The 19,916-nt window shown below is 45.2% G+C and overlaps 1 protein-coding gene across 1 annotated transcript; it reads right to left on the bottom strand.

The window, feature by feature from the left end:
* Window positions 1-292: 292 nt before the first annotated feature.
* LOC115384686 (sorting nexin-13-like) lies at window positions 293-18,757 on the bottom strand. Its single transcript, XM_030086927.1, is given in 28 exon segments — window positions 293-636; window positions 960-1,072; window positions 1,767-1,835; window positions 1,928-2,073; window positions 2,162-2,233; window positions 2,325-2,486; window positions 2,664-2,774; window positions 2,833-2,899; window positions 2,901-2,945; window positions 3,032-3,078; window positions 3,080-3,135; window positions 3,138-3,221; window positions 3,812-3,881; window positions 3,982-4,152; window positions 4,228-4,341; window positions 4,428-4,621; window positions 5,065-5,164; window positions 5,295-5,383; window positions 5,478-5,616; window positions 5,963-6,046; window positions 6,159-6,247; window positions 6,337-6,441; window positions 6,685-6,803; window positions 6,886-7,007; window positions 9,026-9,115; window positions 9,202-9,304; window positions 9,574-9,686; window positions 18,600-18,757. Coding segments are annotated over 28 exon segments (2,922 nt in total). The 5' UTR covers window positions 18,612-18,757; the 3' UTR covers window positions 293-400.
* Between the last annotated feature and the right edge of the window lie 1,159 nt (window positions 18,758-19,916).

Raw genomic sequence — 19,916 nt, forward strand, 5'->3', positions numbered from 1 at the left:
GAGCAGCCGCCAGACACAGCAGCATCGGCTGGACCGAGACAGACCAAACAAAACCAGGGGAGGGGAAGGAGGCAGGGTGTAGTGGGTGGACTAAAGAAAAGACTGCTGTGATCAGTCTTGGTGCAAATTAGATTCATGTTTCGTGTGTGTGTGTGAGTGTGTGTGTGTGTGTGTGTGTGTGTGTGTGTGTGGAAAACAGCAAGCGCAGAGCCCAGTGTTTATTGTTCATCCTTCTGTTCTGAATAACTGGAGTGTTTTCACTTACGAGGGTAAGGATGGACAGAATGGACAAGCACACACACACACACACACACTCCCCTCCGCCCTCGGCTCTCAGGTCTCTGCGTGTCTCGAGGGCCCGAGTCCTGCTGCCGAGTCCTGCTGCCTCCGTCCTCTCCTGTCACCTCTTCAGAGAGGAGGACTTGAGTTTCTGGCTGTATCTCTGGATGCGCGTCGAGCGGGAGTGGAGCTTCACGAAGAGCTCCGGGAATTTGTACTGAGGGAACATGGTCTCCAGGAAGCCCTCCAGGAAAACGTAGACCAGGCGCCGGTTCATCGGTTGGTACTGGAACATGTCGAAGACGCGCAGGATGCCCTTCCTCGTCGTGTCCGCTCCGATGATGTGCTTCAGCTCGTCTGAGGGGAGAGAAAGCGAGACTAAAACATCCTCAAGAAGGGAAAAAAAATGACGCCCACGTCCCTCATGGGTTCTCTCCTGTGGCGCTCAGGAGCTCGGAGATCAATCAAACGTCCCTTTAGAGCAACAACGGTCAATAAAACCCGCTAGCTTCTCAACAGGGATAAAGAAGAGAAAATAACCTAAGAGGAAACTCCAAGAATCATCCTCATATCCTGATGTTTTCTGCCGTGTATTTGTGAGAACACGTCAAGGATGTAAGTAGATTGTGTGTGTGTGTTTGTGTGTGTGTATGTGTGTAGGTGTGTGTGTGTGTGTTCACCTGGCATGATGCCCAGCAAGCTGGTCTTGGCAGCCACCCGTGTCCTCATGCGGATGCTCTTGTCCCGGCGAGGCGGCGTCTCGGCCAGAATCCCGTTGGGCCAATAGGAATCTCTGAAGAGGCGGAAGCAGAGTCAATTCAGATTCTCCTGATCATCATCATCATCTTTCATCTCTTCTGTCATATTTGCTGCGACGGGGAGATAACGGGTTTGTTTATGGTCGCAGACACAAAACAAGTGAAAAATTGAATGTATATCTTCCTGACACATTTGTCGTAATAAGTTAAATTCAAACCGCCTTCGTTCATCATTTCAGATCTATAACGATGTGAATGGATATTACTCCAGCAGGTCAGACCTGTAAACAGCTGCAGTGTGTGAGAAACCTGACGTAAGCTTTATCTTTAAAAGCAAACAGGAAGTCGGGCTCTGAGCCGCGCTCTCATAACAAATGAGCGCTCTGAATTTAGAAAGCAGGAATGCTCTTCTTAGATTAGGCGTTTTGTAATTTTAAACTGTAAATCCTGCCTCTGCCTCCTGCATAACAGTCTAAATGAGGCAGCAGCCTCTCGCGGAGTGCTGCCAAGGCGCTGGCACAGGAACAGAGCGGTGTGTAAAGACGTCTGACCGGGACTTTAAGGATGGGCAGTTTAACAAATGGGAGACTTTTTTTTTTTTTTTTTTTTAAGGAAAGCCAACAGTTGAGAAGCAGGCAGATCAGACATCGACTCGTCTCGAGCCGCGTCTCTTTTCTTGTTGCAAGAAAATGTGTTAAGAAAGCCAGCGAACAACCTGAGACCTGTTACCTGAACTTCTTCACGTAGTCTGCCACCTGCTCCGGCGACGTCAGGTAGTCCACGTGATCCACGATTTTCCTGCAGAGACGGAAACCGGATGATTTAAACGGAGCACTTCGTGCAGCTGATGACTGACTCGGCCTGCTGCCAGGACTGCGAGCGCCTCTGACCTGTTGATGGTGTCTCCGTACGTGGCCCTGATGAGCTGCTGCAGCAGGTTCTTGATGTTCCTCCGGAGCCACTGGTTCTTCTCCTTCAGGTCGAACACCTCGTCCATCAGCAGCAGCATCACGCGGAGCGGGATGTTGTCGTCCACCTGGGGCAAAACGAGGCGCTCGTTAAAGTTTTCGCTTGAGAAGCACGACGACAAAAACAGCGGCGGGAGAAAAGGTGAGCTGGCTCACATTGTCATCCAGCTGTGCGGAGACCCGGCAGTGTTCGGGGTCGATGTCGGTCTTAGGCAAAAGCGGAGGCACCTGGGAAAGAAAAGCCGGAGGCTGGATGAATACTGAGCCAAACAGGAAGCTGCTTCAGTTACACGAGAAAAAAAAAAAACGTGTTTCCGACCTTCAGTATGGACTGCTTGATGTCCTGACCAAGCCGTTCTGACATGCGGCCCATGTTGTCGGAGACTTTGGTCATTCCTTCAGCCAGGCTGTCCGGCAGAGCTTTGACTGCGTTGGACATGTTCCTCATGGAGCTCCGCAGAGGATTCACAAACGTGTCTATCTGCGGAGGCAGGAGGGACAAAAGAAAATCAATGTTGTGAAGCCAGACTGAACCTCAGCCTCCACAGTCCTGCTGTTTAAACCTCTGGTCTCAGCGGACGTCCGAATCTCAGCATACATACAAAAATGTCAGTTAAAACTTCAGGAGGACAAAAGAAGCAGTTCGGAAAACAGTTACCTTCCGTGCAAACTCTCCTTTGCCCTTGCTGTAGGCTTTGTTCTCCAGGAAGTCGTAGACGTAGGGGATCAGGGTCGGACAGGCCTTCACCATCTCGGGGTTCAGCAGCAACTGGAGCGAGCCCAAAGTGAGCGATGCAATATATCAACAGCAACGCCAAACAAACAACCAGGATTAAACTATACTGAAGGTAAGCGTTGAGGTCTTTTTTTCTCTTCTCAGGAAATCTCTGTCCATGTGTTGAAGGTTTTCTTTCCTGGCAGCTTGAGGATTGACGCCAGGTTTCAACTGGATTAAGAAAAAAAAAAAAGAATAAAAGACTTTTAGCCTCTTTAAACCGGATTGTGTTTGATCAAATTCTAAAGAAGGAACAAACCTGCTCAGTGATTCTAATGTGGAAGTCGTGGAAGTCGAGTAAGGTAGCGGCGGTACGTCTTCCAGCAGTCTTCGCTGCCGTCTTGATTGCGTCTGAAACAGTGATGGCGTACAGCGCGTAGGTCTTACCGTGGTCGTTGCAAACCCCTGCCGCACCCCAGAAGCCGGGGAGAGAAGCGTCAGCTAGCCACCCGGAATTCATCCACAGGGGAATGGATGATGAGAGGGGAAGGAGCGACGGGAGCCGAAGAATAGAAGGGAGAAGATGTGGCGGGTGGAAAGGAAAGAGTGCAGCGCCAAGAGGGTGTGCAAGTGTGACAGCATGGCGGGAAAAGTGAAGGAAAGGAGGGGGGGTGAGGGGGAGGAAAAAGGAAAAACAGAAAAATACAGTGAAGGTGATGGAATGAAAGAAATTAAGAAAAAAAAAATACAGGAACAGTGTGAAGTGGCACAGCAGACACATGCAGATGAATGAACGGAGCTCGGAGGTGAAAACATGCAGGGAGGGACTAGAGGGGGTCAAACACCCCGTGACCTGGACACACTACACACACCATTAACATACAGCGTTAAACAAAGGGGATATTTTTACACAAGCCATCATAAAGCACTGAAACTCTCATTAGAATCCTTCCTTCAAAATTTGCATCCTCACAAATATTACACACAGCAAAAACAAAAAAACTGGTTTTCAAAGATTTGATTAAAATTTGCATTTGCACAGTGAAAAAACACCACGGAACGTTTGTTTGGTGAACACTTGCAGTTCGTACCTGTGTCGGAGATGAAGGCATGTAGGTGCATAGATTCGTCATGGCAGGAGTTGGACAAGTCGTCCAAAGACTGAAATCACAGGAGAGACGCCGCCGTGAAGTCACACCATCAGATCAGCCCCGCTCCAGCCTCTCCGCTTAAACTCAACACGGCGTCCAAACAAACGTACGAGATTAATGCTTCCTGTGGGAGAGCCGTTGAAGGACTCCCCATCGCCGTCATCGGACCCTCGGTAGCTCGGCTCTTTCAGCATGTCCAGCTCGGCCAGCATGCGCACGTAGAGCGGACTCTGCTTGAAGGACGGGTAGAAGCGCTCGTCGCGCAGCATCATGTCGTACACCTGTGGGAGGAGCGAGGGATCTGTCAGCAGCTGCGAAACCAGGAAAAAGTACGAAGCCCCGAAAACCACGTCGACGCTTTGGTACCATTTCTGGATGTCATCGAAGATCTCTGGCGTGGGGTCGTCCTTCTGCAGCTTCTCTCCCAGCTTCACGACCAACGCCTCGTCCACCTGCACCCTGGGCGAAGCCTGTCGGAGCAGGCGGAGGCCGCGGCGTGAGTTCCCACAGAGATAAAAAATTAACAAATCCAGCCGGCTTGACGTCCGAGTCCCACCTTGTCAGACAGGTACTGCTCGAAGACGCCCAGCGCGGCGGCCTTCAGCAGCCCCTTGGTGGCGTTCGGCTGCTTCTTGCCGTCCTTCTGCCAGCTCTGCATGGCCTCCAGCTGCTGCTGCGCCGTCACCCTGTAGCCCTCCACGGTGAGCCAGAAGAACAGCTCCGCCTGGGCCCCCGCCGCCTGCATGAAGTCTGCGTCCACACACACACACAGGCGCACGGCGTCTCTACAGCGGCACTTCGGTTACACAGCCTCGCGTCACCAGAGGCCCGCTGCCTGCATGCTTCAGCGATTAAACCTTCTGGCAGCGCGTTGGTCCAAGATGATCTAGTTTCGTGTTTAAACCACTGGCTGATTTCCACAACAGATCTGAAACCACTTGGCTCGACTCCTCGTTCTTCTCGCTCTTTTACATAAACACGCGTACGCGCAAATTATCGTAATCTGATCTGTGACCTTTTTTAGATCTCTCACAAGGTCCCGTGGAACTGACAGGGAATGTATCTAACGAGGCTGGATAGGGTTACGAATTCGAGAGAAAAGGAGCAAGATATGGACCAAAGAGATGACTGTCTGGATAAACACTGTGACGTCTGAGAGATACGAGCAGTGAAAACGTGTCTTTTGGATTTACCCATGAAGAACTGCAGGGCGATGTTGTGGACCAGGATGTGATCCAGCGGGATGACGCACAGCTTGCCGAAATTGGCGGCCAGTTTCAAGGCATCGACCTCCTACACAACACAGGAACGGAATTAAAAAAAAGAAATAATTAAGTAAACAGGGCAAAGGATAAAGGCTTCACAAAAACAACAAATAAATCCAGCGTATAGGGTCTTTAAAGACGTGCTTCGGTTTCTTTACCTTCCCAGAGTGCAGCCTCTGTATCCTGGTCTCACACACCTTCTTCACAAACAAAAGACTGTTGATCTGGTTCTTGATCACATTGATGTCTAAAAGGACAAAGAGAGAAGCAATGCCTTCATTCCTCCACACACGGCTGGCGTGCTGACGGGACCAGGTGAGGGAGAGTAGCGTGTCGCCCACCGTCTCCGGCCGTGTCCAGAGAGCGCAGATACTGCAGCTCCTCCAGCACCTTGTCTTTGACGGACTCCAGCTCGGCGGGCTTGTCGGTTAACTTCAGGATGTTCATGAAGGCTTCGTAGTTGCAGCTCGAGTCCCGGATCTGCACACAGAGTTACAACGACCCGAATGTAAAATTATATTCGAATTGTGATGATACTAATGTACCTCAACTCACATCAACAACTTGTAAAACTTAAAAAAGCCTTCATTTTCAAAGCCAAAGAGATTGTTTTTGTCAGTCAAGCTCTTGATGATCCTGAATTCCTCTGGTAATGAAGCCTCCAAACAGATCATTTTGTGTTACTAAAATAGCATGGATGCCGAGGTCGGGCCCTTTTATTCAGCCTCAATCACAAGACATGTTTATTTATCAATTTTAACTATTTCGGTAATAATCTAGTTTCGTGTTGCTTCCTTAGTTAATGCTGCATTAACGGCAAACTCACCATCCAGATGACGAACTGGTTGATGTAGTCGGGATCGCTCAGCTGGTTGATGAGAGGAAGCAGCACGCCACGAGCAAGGACCTCCTGAGAAACAGAAAGCGAAACGATAATGATCGCCGTGTTCTTTCATAAGAGTCGTATTGGAGAAGATGCCAGAAGTGAACAACTGAACAGAGCGGTGTGTTCGTGAACTCACCCTGAGGAAATATCTCATGTTCTTGTTGTGGAAATCTCCAGGAGGTAGTAACAAATACAGAAGCAGCTCACACAAGTCCCGAAGAAAACCTGAGACACACACACACACACACCAGATTAGTTAAACCATTAAACAGGAGATTGAAATATAATGACATGAATGCTGAATATGTGTTTACCCTCTTCGTCTTTGTGCGAAGTACACACTACGTCTCGACAAATCTTCCTCTCCATCTCCACCTCGGCTTCGAAGAATGAGTCCACCAGCTCCTCCGTTATGTCCCCTGTGTTCACAAAACACTCTTCGCGGTCACTCGCTGCACTACATTTAAAATGGTAACGATGCATTTATCATAAACTTTGCAGACGACAAAGGGCTTGCGGCTGCAATTACGGTTTAATCCTCCTGAAACTCAATTTCGTCACAATATTGGCAACTTTTCAATGATAAAGAAGCTGAATCAGCTCTGGAGGAACGCCAGACACACAGCAGTTAGAAGGAAGAGTGTAACAGCGTGTGCGCATACTTTGCTTGTCCTCCCTGTCGCCGAGGCGATCCTGGGCTTTTCTGAAGACACGTAAATGGGTGGCAAAGTCGTCCACCAGGCGAGTGGTGAAGTAAGGCTGCCAGTCCACCTCTTTGGACCTGCACACACAGAATTAATACTTCCTTTTGTTTGAAACACATGCTGTGGCGGGGGAAGTGTGTGTGTGTGTTTGTCCCGTACTGTGTGGAAAACTGGACGAGGGCGTTCTGCAGCGTCTGTCTGATTTCCAACAAGAATGACTCATCTTCGCTCAGAGTGTAGTACCAGTACTGGATGTAGTCTCTCAACGCAAACTGGATCACCTACAGAGAGGAGGCAGCAGGGGAGACGTGAGAAGAGAAGGAAATTTGTGAAACCACCGCCTAAAAAGAAGCTTGACTCCTGGACATCGGCTTGTTTCAGTGATGATTGTTTTTAAAGTGCTCCAGAAATGAGGTAGAGCAACACTGGACCGAAATGAAAGAAGAGCAACAGGCAATACACGTGCATAAAACACTTTTGAAATACGTAAAGGAGGAAAAAAAAAAAATTGCAAGAATGAATCTATTGTGAGTGTCACTTCTGTTTAAATGTGAAGAAATCGCTTCTTTAGTCCGTCACTTCCCGTGTTCGGTTCGCTGACGGCTTTACGGTCCTGAAGCGTTCAGACTTCCTTTGGACATGCATGCTTGGTCTGCTTGGCAGGATTCACACTTCAATAAACGAGCCGTACTGACACAGTAACCATGTTAAGGACAAGTTCGAAAAATCTCTGAGAGCCTATTCAGTAACTATTCGCAAAATCTAAATCTGCTTTATCAATCTCTAAACACTCAAAGAGGAGATGCGATTAGCTGAAAAGAAATCTGGATAAACCAATCCTCCGACTGTATTCTGTTCCAGTAAATTGAAACGTAGCCACGTCTGATTCGATCAGGGCAGCGTCTGAATCAATTTAACTGCATCAGCTGCGGGGAGACTGAAAGAGAGGTGAGCTTGTGTGTGTGAAAACAGCAGGACAGCGGAGCCGAGGGTTTTTCTCTCGGCCGGCCTGACGTGGTCTCCATTTAGCTGTGGCAGACCTTGACGTTCACAGGCTGCTGAAATGATAAGTGTGCATTCCCAGAGCGAAGGGACCACGAGAGCAGCCGGTGTCATCTGACCGTCACTAAGTGCTGCGTCTGCACTAAACTCTGCCGACCAGGCTGCTTTGCTGAGGACGGCCGGCTTAAAAACGTGGTTTCTTTACAGTAAGCGCCGTGAGGACAGGAAAAAAAAAAAAAAGAAAAAAAAGAAAAGAAAAAAGACTGTGACGATCAAACCAAGGCCACAAGCTTCATCTTCCCTCTCTGCAGTGCTGAGGAAACATCGACCGACTTGTCGAAGTTCACAGTAGTGCCTCAGAAGAAATGAACAATCTCAGAAGTGCGGCTACTCCTTCCTTCTACTTCAGCCTGATGATGGAAACACTGTCGCAGCACATTTTTTTCACTTCCACTTTCTGTTTGGATCAATTTCAGCAACTCGAAAATGTGTTCATTGAGTGGAAGCTACAGTGTGACGCAGAAGACCGAATAAAAAGAAAAGCCCGTGTTATATTTATATTTATACTTCTGCTTCTGTAGTTTCATGATTTCTGAGGGGTTTTTTTCTTGCAAACATTTCATTGGCCTTCTGTAAACCGTGGTTTATTGATCGATTTAAGCCTTTCATGTCGTCGTCGTGAAGAATATTTGGCATCAAACAATAAAGATATGTCATCATGAATCTTTCACATGCCTCGTCTGCTTATAAATAACAACGGTTGAGTGAGGAACGGTGCCAACAGTCATCTACACAGGGACATAGCTGAGATTCTGAAACACGACTTCCCTCCTTTTAGATAATAATGACTTGCATGATCAGATTTCTCTGTTGTTAGTCTTTTATGTGTTGAGGGGAGAACTTCCCATCAAAAGCTGACGTCGATCAGCTGACAGACATCCTGCTCCAGACTGATCTCCTGACACACAAAATACAAGGAGCAACCTTCCTGCGAGCACATGGCACCGAGGCTTCTGGGAGTCATGCAGCCGCTGACGGTGAATGCTCCTCTATGGCTGGAGGCCAGGAAGCCGCTCACGTGGGCCGGCAGACGGGTCAGACAATGACCCGAGTGAGCCAATGTCCAACAAGTCTGGAGCAGCCACCATTAATGCTGTTATGGTGTGTGAGCGTCTCTCTTTAGTTGCCATCTTCTGCCTCTTCAAATGATCCCAAACAGACTCCAAAAAAAATAATTTCAATGCTTTTCAATTTTCACAGACAAAGTTAGCAGCAGTGCAGCAGCAGAGACACACACCTGCTGTAGTGGTTCATCTATAAAACTGGAGCCCGTCAGCCTCCTGTCAATCTTTATGGGCTTCATCTCCAACTTCATCTCATCCAACGTCTGAAACAGAAAACACAGAGTAACACACCGACAGTGAGTTACCAGCGGAAAGGAACACGAGTGTGTGTGTTTCAATGTGCTTTTACCTTCAGTATACCAATTTGCGTTGGTGGCAAATACGAGTGCTCGCACTTTTCCAGGTGTTTCTCGGAATTGATCTTTCCATACAGCAAAGTGACCGCAAAGCCCCTGGAACAACAGAAACGTTACAACGCTCATCTGCTGGGCTTTTGGTTATGTTGAAGTTATAACTGTGGAATAGTGAACTTAGGAAAGAAAGATATCAAACATTTCAGTGAGTAAACTAGTTTTCCTGAAGAACATATTCTCTAAGTTGTAATGCTGCATTCAGTGGGGGCTGCTGGTTTATGTTACACAATGTAGAGCACATTTTAAATAAAAACTGTTTAAATGGAGTTTATGAACAGAAGGTGTGATTTTAAAATCGTGATGCTCACCCTCCAATGAAGCAGAAGATATAAAAGGCCAGGTAGAATATGGCAAAGGGTCCAAAGGTGACAAGGAAGAGCACAACTCCAAGACCCCCCCATCCCCAGATGGAAAGACTGGCCTGAAACACAGAAGAACACACATGCTGAGTGACACACATTCATTTATATCAACAGATTATTACCTTCAGATTAATACCATCAGATTAATACTATCACTTGGGGTAGAGGAGGGCTGGAGTTAAGGAACTGAATCCTGCAGTAAAAGTGTCCCTGACCAAGGCCAATAACTCCAAACAGCTCAGGCTGAGTTGAGAAGAGCATCCGGCATCAAACTTCAGAGAAAGAATGATCTATTTCTACATTTGCAGAACTCAAGAGACAGACTCCATCAGATTAGCGCTGATTACACAGTACTCATGAAACATGATGGCATTAGCAGAGCAGAAGGAGGTACGAATTCACTCCTTTGAGCTCAGGAAGCTAACGCTAAAGGCGAGGTGTGCTGTGTTTTTTTCTTTTTCATTGTTAGAGTAACAGATGAGTACCGTGTCCGTGTGTGTGCATATTCATGTGTCACATTCTACGGTCTTCCTGTTATTGTGAGTGCAGGAAACCGTGCTCTCATTTCGAGGCAGCAACTCTGTCCCACTTTTCAAAGCGAGTTGGTCAAGCATCGTCATGGTTTAACCTTCTTCTAGGTCAAAGTTACAGGGCCAATTATAAAGCAAGGGATGATTTAAAAACTCAAATAATTTTCAAATAAATGTCTTACTCTGTAATCTTGCACGAATAAGCAACTTGTTGATTTATTCAATTACCTGTGGCATAAAATTGTTACTGGAGTACTTTCAAATCAAATTCTGTCCCTTTTTCTCCCTGGAAAACCATGTAAGATGAGTCATCCTGCGCTGGAGGATGTTTCCTAATTCTGCATCCAATAGAAATTCGGAGAGTCTCCTCTGCACCAACAACAGATGCCGACCGTAGTGGCTCAAAGTGACGGGAGAGTGTGACACAAATCTTTAAAATCTTTTCACAGGAAACACATACGCAAAGAAATCCAATATCACTCGGGCATCATTTCACAGTCTCTTATTCCTTCTGACAGGATTTCAAGCATATTTATTCACCAAAACTCCATGACTTTTTAAGTTTCTGAAAATCCAGGAAGCACAGAAGGCAGAAGATTCATAAAAGATTGACCGAGATGTCACACATTAGTAACGGGACCTTCTTCAGTACCACTGGAAACACAGTGATAATGAGGAAGTGCATGATATTGAAGGCTGAAGTTATGCTGGAAAAAGGGCCAGAAGAACTCACTAATTACACATTTGACAATTCTACTGCTATAAAAATGAAATACGTGCAGGACCAGAAGATCTCAATGTGCTGTAATATAAAATGAATGAACCGGGTACCAAACTTTCTTTGTGAAACCACCAGACAGATTCACTGAAAGTCTTGATGATCTGCGGTGGTGATCTTCGGCTGGCCTACATTCAGACCAGAGTTAGTGGATAAGCAGCTCCAGTGATGGGGCTTGATCGGGACGGACAGAGCCTCCCCATGACACCGACACGTTGTCCTAGCTGTCACTGTCAACTACAGCCAATTGGATGACACACATTACACAAACTGCCAACTGTGTCACATTTGGATGCATGTTCGAGCCGTGGCGCCATGTATGTCGCCACGACTAGCTAAACACGCTACTGAGAATCAATGCCGCGAGCAACGCATTTTTCAAAGGAGCAACGAAAAGAAAAGACAAAATGGTTGCTTACTGCTAAAAGGATTGAAACCTCAGAAAAATAATGGCTCAAGACCTCAGAACAGACTCTGAGTGCATAAAGATTCTGCTGTGAGAGACAATAATCAGAAAATCTGCAGGGTTTCAAGAACCTGTTCATCAGTTTTTCCATCAGAAAACCCATTTTAAACACTATGTTTCCATCATTTTTAATTCAAATAATTGCACGTTCGTTATTCAATAATCTTATGTTACTCTGAGCTGCGGGCAGAGAGCACAAAGGTCATTCCCGAGACATTTTCTTAAATTAGACTCTCATTCTGGGGCATTTATTGCTGTGTCTGCTAATATCAACCGCTTGGACCCATACCGAAGCACAATGTTAAAGACCGCATAGTCTGAGATAGAATATGGTAGAATGAAACAATAGCTGTTCTAGACCAGATCCACATGCCAACACTCCCGTGGTTTGAAGCAGGGTCCCCACACGAAGGTTAAGCGTTAACACAATGCACCATCATGCATCATTCTCAAAACCTTGATGTTGTGAATGCATGTGATGAATGACAACAGACAAAAGACCTCTGTGGCGTCAGGTTTCATAAAGCCGATGACGGCCAACTAGAAAGGTCTCCACAAACACTGGTTCAGATGCTGCAGATCAGCTGGTGGCGTCCACAATCAGCAGAGGTTAATGTCAGAGTCCACATTTAAAGCCTGATGGCTGTCGAGGAAGTCCTGTTGACCCCGTCCCTGTTTACTCATAGTAAAAGCTCAAGCGGCTCGACAGGTGCTGTCAGAGTGGAGGCCGGGAGAAGACCGAGCATGCAGGTCATTACTAGAACAGGAACATCCAACCTCTGAGCTCGCCTGGAAATATACGACACATAGCAGGCTGTCGTCGAGTGTATAAACCCGTCTGTGGAAAAATTTCACCAAGTAAATATTAAAACTTGTTAACATGCACTGTTATAAAAGGACCGTTCCAAGCAACTTCTGTATATATAACTGGGAAATAATCAGTGTTGTGCCGCATACGTACACTTTTTATGAACCGAACTTATCTGAAGTTATGTAAGACACTGCTGCTGTTATCCTTTGGTTAAAATATTGCGAGTGAAATTTTAGAGACAAGAAGAACACGGATCTTTTTTTTAACTCAAGGTATCGAAAATGTTATTCCCATAGCTTCAAAATTCTGAATAACTGTCTGAATAACTAGAAACACAGCAACAGTTTCCTTTCAAAGCTCAGTGGTGCTGTCCTGTCGGCAGTCTCCGTCATTCACATGCACACTACCAACAGTCTGGTTAAACTATATCAGGTTCTGCTGTTTTTACAGGATTCGGGAAGACAGGAAGCTAATGCTGAAAAGATGACAGTAAATGCATGTCATTAGGAGTTGTGAGCACCTTGATGTCTGGACTGCAGAATGTGTCCAAACTGGCTCTACTGCCCCCTCTTTGTCAAGTCGCAACTGGTTTGAACAGAGCAAAAGCAGGCAGGCTTGGCAAGTCAAGAACATTTTCTCTGTTCAGATAAGATTTGGAGACACCGAAGGAATGCTATTCAGAAAGAAACGTAATGCTACACACTTTATATATCTGTCCTCGTGTGTCCTTCTCTCAAAGCGCCTGGAACAAATAATCAGAAATAACGCTGTCCCTAATTCTGGGAAACTCCACAAAAATTCATGTGAGCAGAAACTAGTTGTACTGTGGTGTCATGTCTACAGTGTCTGATTTTTCACTGCTCAACAAACACAAATTATTACAAAAGAAGGCTGTCAATTCATTTTTGGGAGTGTTCAAAAACATTCATTCAGTCAGTGTAGTCAGTGCGTTTATTGCCCTCAGGCCTGAGCTACGTGCCAACAGGTGACTGTGTTACACACACACACGCACATACACGCACACACGCACACAAGCCAACAGCATGATAAATAGTACTGTGACTGCCTGGATTTACTGGAAGCAGCAACTTATTTGCTCTGAAGGATAGCAGCCCTTGGAAAGCAAACAGGGATGGGCCACTCTGATCACTGTGAGCGCCACAAAAAACTCACCCACACCAGCAAAAGGTCAAACTGTGACCGAGCACTTGAATCAGGGCGTATGAAAACTAATACCACTCAGCTTCTTGCGTCTGCATCAGGTTCATTAGATCAAGTTGTGTGTTTTTGATATTGTTACACCCCAAATAGCAAGACAGCATAATTGTCTGTGAAATTCTTCGGGGATTCCGTTGGAGACAACACAGAAACGTAGCGGCAAACATGTGGCAAGCGAGCCTTCAGCTGTTTGAAGTTATTCATCTTTCCTGTACAACTTCACAGACACGGCTTTTGTGATAAACATCTAAACAACAAGCAGATATAGATAAAAAATACTTCCGGTCATGTCAACAAACTGGAAGGAAAATATCCTCCTGGTAACTTTGTGTACATGCAGCAGGGAAACGGGACTGTTACGAGCTGAAGGTCCTATTTCCCAGTTTGAAGCATGCATTGCTAACATCAGACTCCGCAAATGAGACCAACTCGCCCATCATCACATATGTAAACTAAGAGGGGAATGACATTTAATTTCACCTTTCACGCACATTTCATGTACATCCATCACTTCGTTTACTGCTTTAACAATCGCTGTGACTGTCACTATTAAGCTTTATAATTAGGGAATACAAGTCTCTTTCTTGGAAGCAGTGAGAGGACGTGTTTTAGTTTATGTATGTGTGAAAAGTATTATGAGCAAAAATTTGAAACAACTTATTTTATGTGAGGAGCGAGCAAATTTTGAATTTTCCCCATCTTCCACTATAAACACACATTCAAATAAGTATATCTGGATCATGGGGGAGTCGAGACTGGCTCCAGAATTCACAGTTCACAGGCCCAATTTGACTCCCGGCTATATTAGTATTAGTAATGTAATACAGCTCCAACAACTCCCTGTGACAATACCTTGAAATGGAAAATAAATACAGGCACCGTGAGCAAACATTCACGGAAAACTGTCACTGTATGTGCTTGAAATGGATGAACTGTGTTCAGTCTGATGCGACGGGCGCCAGTGATCAGCGGTGGACGTGAAGGCCATCCGCGGGCCTGTGTGATGAGGTGGCTGTGGAGGAGAGATGATAACTGACACTCTTGAGTCATTACAGCTTACAGGGGGTTTATAAGATGAACCATCTGTTCCAGTGATTAACACCCGACCCAGCGGATATATGCACACATTTACAGTTGTGGGCAGCTCCTTATGCAACCCATGCTGGATAGATACACAATAGCACAAGAGAGACAATACTGGTGTCCCACTGGGAGGGCTGCACATGCAGAGCGGGAACAAATCAAAGCCATTTAGTTAGTGACATTTCACCAAGACTGGGGCATAACATTAAAATTCAAATGCGCACATTGTTCAACTGCACAAATCAAATGACAATTAATTCAATGTACACTCGACTTGATTAGAAGCTTTTTCTATCGAAACACAGACACATCATTGGATAAAGAAATGGTCACTGCAAATTAGCATAATGTCAATAACTTCTTTTTAACTTTCTTTTTTACTTTCTTTTTTTTCCCTCTAACTCTGCGCTTTAAGGGACATAAAAGCTTTATAATCATTCCTGGAGGTTAAAGAATGTGACAAACACTTCATAGCTGCAAGAATAAATAAGAATTACGATAGTTACTGAAATGAAAAGAACTCACTGCATGCCTCTCAATCAAGCAAGTTAAATAAGGCACTCTGTGGATATTTTTCACAGATGCATTTAATGCTGTGGTAATTACAGAGTAATTAAAAATGATGTCTAGTTTAAATGTGGTGAAAATGACCTTTCTCCTCTGATCACCTGTGAAACCAATAATTTAATTTTAGGAAATTGGCTTGCGGGCCACAAATAATGAGAGCAGAGGGCCACATGTGGACTGTGAGCCAGCAGCAGCCCGTGATTGTTCTGTGTTTGAGAGAAATGCACCCAAACTTGCTACCGTGGCGCTTGATGCCACACATACACTATGCCTCTTATCTGCATTCTTCAGATTACCACTGTATGCATTTCCTGAGCAAACTGACAGCAAATCTATGCACACCGCCTTGTACATACACTGAAACACAGGTGCTCAGAAAACTACTCAAGGGGTAAGTATATTTCTATTTTTGTGACCAAGACGGGTTCACAAGCGCTTAGCTCCCACTAAAACCGGTATGGTCATTGGGCGAGAGGTTAACTCAGCCCATTAAAGCTCTCCAGTGGGAGATCTCCAGTTAATGCCTGAGAGGAAGAGAAAGTAAGCGGTGCTGACTGATCGTGTAGGCCTAATCCGCCGGGACCACCATGATACAAACTACCGCCACACAAGCTTCAAGAATGAAAAGAGGAGACAGAGTATCGTAATAACAATGAATAATTCCCAGAAATGAGAGCTGCTGTTGTTTGAGTGGCAACAAACTGTTTAACTCTTTAACTTCTTCAAACTTCACTTTCACAAAGTCTTGTTAAAGTGTAGCTGTTGTTTTCTTGTCAGTCTGGACTCTGTGACGACCTGTCAGTCAAATGGTGGTAATGGCAGGGTTTGATTGATTTGTCTTCCTTGGTCCCTTCTTGGGAAAGTGACGGTCACATTATAATGACGTTGAAAGCATATTCATCATGATGTTCTGTCGAGTTGTAAAGGATGGATGAAATCTCCTCCAACATTTCAAATCTATTTCATCACTGGAGGGCGGCTCTGAGGCCACACAACCTCCACGCCCCAAAGGAGCAGATTCAGTGAAAAGCTGCTACAAGCCCACGACTTCTCATTATATATTTTCCATCCAGATTGTTACACCCATCTCTCGAGTTGCAGCTTGATATTGTTACTTCCAGTGTTACCCTGGGGAGGGTGAAGTCAACCTTTCGCCTCATCTCGCATAGACTGAGTCCCAAGTTGCTTATTTTTTCACCTTTTATGAAAACAGTATGCGAGCAGGGCGTAACTGGGAGATTTCAATACTCACGCGAGACCCAAACCAGATTGTAGCAGCACCCTAAAGTGACCTTTAACACAAAACCACGTAGGAGGAGGACACAGCAGGAGTTGAACCCCGTTATGTGCAAAGTTTAGCAGCTATGGCAGATCAAAGAAAATGTGCTTCTTAGTGGAGGTGTCACGTGTGAACTACACTCTGTCTCAGCATGGCCTGGAGTCCCAGAGGATATATCTGGATACAAAGCACAGGTCTGAACAGGGCTTAATTCTTGAGAGCTGTCGGCTTGTTTGGCAGGGCTACAACCTCTGCATAAGAGTAGGAAGGAAGGAAGGAGAGGTGTACTAGATGACAAGCAGGCCTGATGTGACAGCATGCAGGCCTTACCGTCTACCAAGCTTTGATTAAGACAGCTTAATGAGGTTTAGCCAGGGGGGGAAAGCACTCACATAACTTTGTGTGCCTGGAGATGATAAAACTTGAGTAGTCATATCTCCTACACAACTGTACAGAACGTAAACAGATACATCTATCAAGCTGATGTGGGTAGGCCTCCTTCTCAAAGTACGTCACACTAATTAAAACAATGCATTCCAATGTAGACAACAAAACAGCCCGATTAAATGAATGCACAATAGGATGTGAGGAAAAAGTTAAACTGAGGAGGCGAGGTTGGAAATTCAGCCCAGGATTATTGAACACAAGTCTGTCATTCATTTCAAATTAAGGTTGGCAGAGAGCAGCATGTCCACAGAGCTACTTAGCTGAAGTTTAACACCTGACTGTGCATTACACAGAAATCAGTGCTGCCTGTCTGACAAGCCGAATACAGGGCAGTGGCAGCTGGAGCCTCATTACAACGATAAACCTCTACTTACACTGTTGGAGAGATGATACCTATTGAAAGCAGAAGAGACACTGTTCTGTTTGTTCACCCCCACAAATCCACTTTCACATCTATACGCACTTTTTCCGATTTTACATAACAATACTATATTACACTGCACAATCACTGTACTTACAAAATATGCCTTCCATCCTCTGGCAAGATCAAAGCACAGGGTTTCAAAGTTTCTCATACCTCTAACTGATCATATCAAACCTCCAAATGAGTCAGATCAGCTGACTGGATCTATAAATAAGACAGGGAGTAAAAGGTTTGGCTTCAATGTGCACCTTGGTATGTGTGGAATAATCTTAATAATAATAATGCATATCTGAATCTGTTACTGTGATGAATTGCATTATACACACATAACAATACTTTCTACTATAAATCACTTCTGCACAGTTTTCTCAAAGTAGGTTTTGATTCTTGCAGCATTATGACATAACTATCTTTATACAAGCTGATTGCTCTGCATTGTTTTTGTTATCCATGCATTTCAATTTGGGACAAAAATCCAAACTCAGCAAACCAAAACTTTCCATCGAACATCACGACTTGAGTTTAAGCCAGAAAAACCAGCCCGCGTCACATGAAAACTGCCGTCAACCTACAAGTCACGTTGAAAAATCTCCACCACCACTATTGACCGGCTACAGTGGACTACAGACACCTTATTAATATTTCAAGGCCAGCCTATTTCAGGCCATTTGTGTTTGATAGGAGACTGACAGGCTGACTGGCCGGCTGTCACTGGAAACATCCCCGGCAGAAAGATGCATACGAATGTCTTGGACTTTCCCCATTAGTAAAAGCAGCCTTGTAACAAAATGCACCAACATCTGTATGGCCCTCAAATAGCTGCTACTGCATACAGACCAGCACAAAGGTGTAAACACCTGCACCGGCAGTGATCGTCGACTTCAGTTCTATTCGATCTCATCCAAAACAAACAGGTAACTTTCTTTCCCCGTCCACGTTTGGATTTAGCCCGTGTAGCCTGTCGGCCAGCTAACGCCCAGCTCACCTGTGATTGTTGTAATGTAGAAACTCGTTGTTGAGAGACCTTACTCATAATCTAAACGCATATTACTGACATTGCCTGTGTCGAGCTAATTCCAGCGCGGTGTTGACAGTGCGGATGTCCTAAACCCATCGTATTAACATGGCGTTAAACGTGTAATCCCGGGCTGACTGCCACTTATAGCTGACAGCCCTCCTGAAACACAGCGGCTGCGTGCCGTGTCCGTCCTCCCTCCCTCCCCCTTCCTTCCTTCCTCCCTCCCTCTCTCCGGGGCAGAGCTCAGTGTTTACCTGCGGGGCTAACGCAGGGGCGCTAGCTGCTCCTAGCTAACCAGCCGTAAGTGCCAGCGCAGCGGCACGCGCGTCCGCTTCACCGGCGCCAACTCACCTCTGCAAACATCGTCTAAAAGGCTGTGCGCGCGGTGGCTCCGGCTAACCCCACCACATCGTAGCATGCGAAGAGGAGGTTATCTTCTCAGTTAAAAACGGACGTATTTCCAGCCTCCGTACTCTCTTCGGAGCGTCGCCATGTTTGCAAGGTTTACGTCTTGGCTGACCCGTTTGTGGACGTCGTCACGCGATTGGCTGAATGCGTGATGACGCAGGATGTAGCGACGATCACGATTGCTGACCTAAATAAGATAATAGTTCACAAACTACCATTCCAGCACACATGACAGTCCTCATGCCAGACGGAGGAGTAATGAACTAATATTCACAGATGCGATACGATTTAAATAGATGGACTAATCACAAATTCTTTACATTTTCTCTTCGTAATATTGTTGTTACACTATTCAAACGCATCCCCCCCATATCTTCTGTAATATAATCTGCTTTTATGTGTACACCAAAAACGTGTCCCATCTTTATACAACATGTTTTCAGAGCATTTTTTTTTTCATTTGACTATATTTTCCTGTCTGGGTTTTTGAAATGTACAGATTACAGAAAGGTTTGTATGAAATACTGTATAAATATGAATTATTGCAGTGATTCTATCTAGGTAAGTCACTCAAAGCTGCTTTTTTTTCTTTCAGTAATATGACAAATAGAGCAATTTTAGATTTATTTAAGGACTGTACCTTGGCAAGACCTATAATTGTAATTGTATCATGCTCGTCACTTATTTTACACAGACAAGCTAAAATCTAATTAAATATAATCAGCTAAATTTAATAGTGATCATATTTAGTGACTGATGAACCAATGACCTTTCCATCACACCGGAAAACATAAACGGGCACTGACTTCAGTCCCTACCAATGACGCCATACAGAAGATGGATGGATGGATGGATTGATACTATCCTCATGAAATGTCTGCGATAAAAATCAATGCTAAGCACTTGTTTTTATGAACAAAAATTCCTTATGCCCTTGATTTACAAGTTATTTAATTAAAAATGATCCATGTATGTATTAATGTCCATGTTGTTCTCCAACTGCTTATAGATTTGTGATCAAATAAATAAAAGCAAACATGAAAATAGTTGCAAAATAATATTAGAGAAACTTCACATAAATCCAGTCATTCACCCATCGTCCATTCTGTTGTATCCAGCTCAATGCAGCAGTCAGGCAGGGTGCACCCTGGACAGGTGACCTCATCGTCACATGATAAACAACCACACACATCCACTTTCACTCAGGTTCAATTTAGAGTTATCACTTAGCCTCAAATGCGTTAGTTTTGTTGCAGGAGG

Source organism: Salarias fasciatus, unplaced genomic scaffold, assembly GCF_902148845.1.
Source record: "Salarias fasciatus unplaced genomic scaffold, fSalaFa1.1, whole genome shotgun sequence".
Classification (NCBI taxonomy): Eukaryota; Metazoa; Chordata; class Actinopteri; order Blenniiformes; family Blenniidae; genus Salarias; species Salarias fasciatus.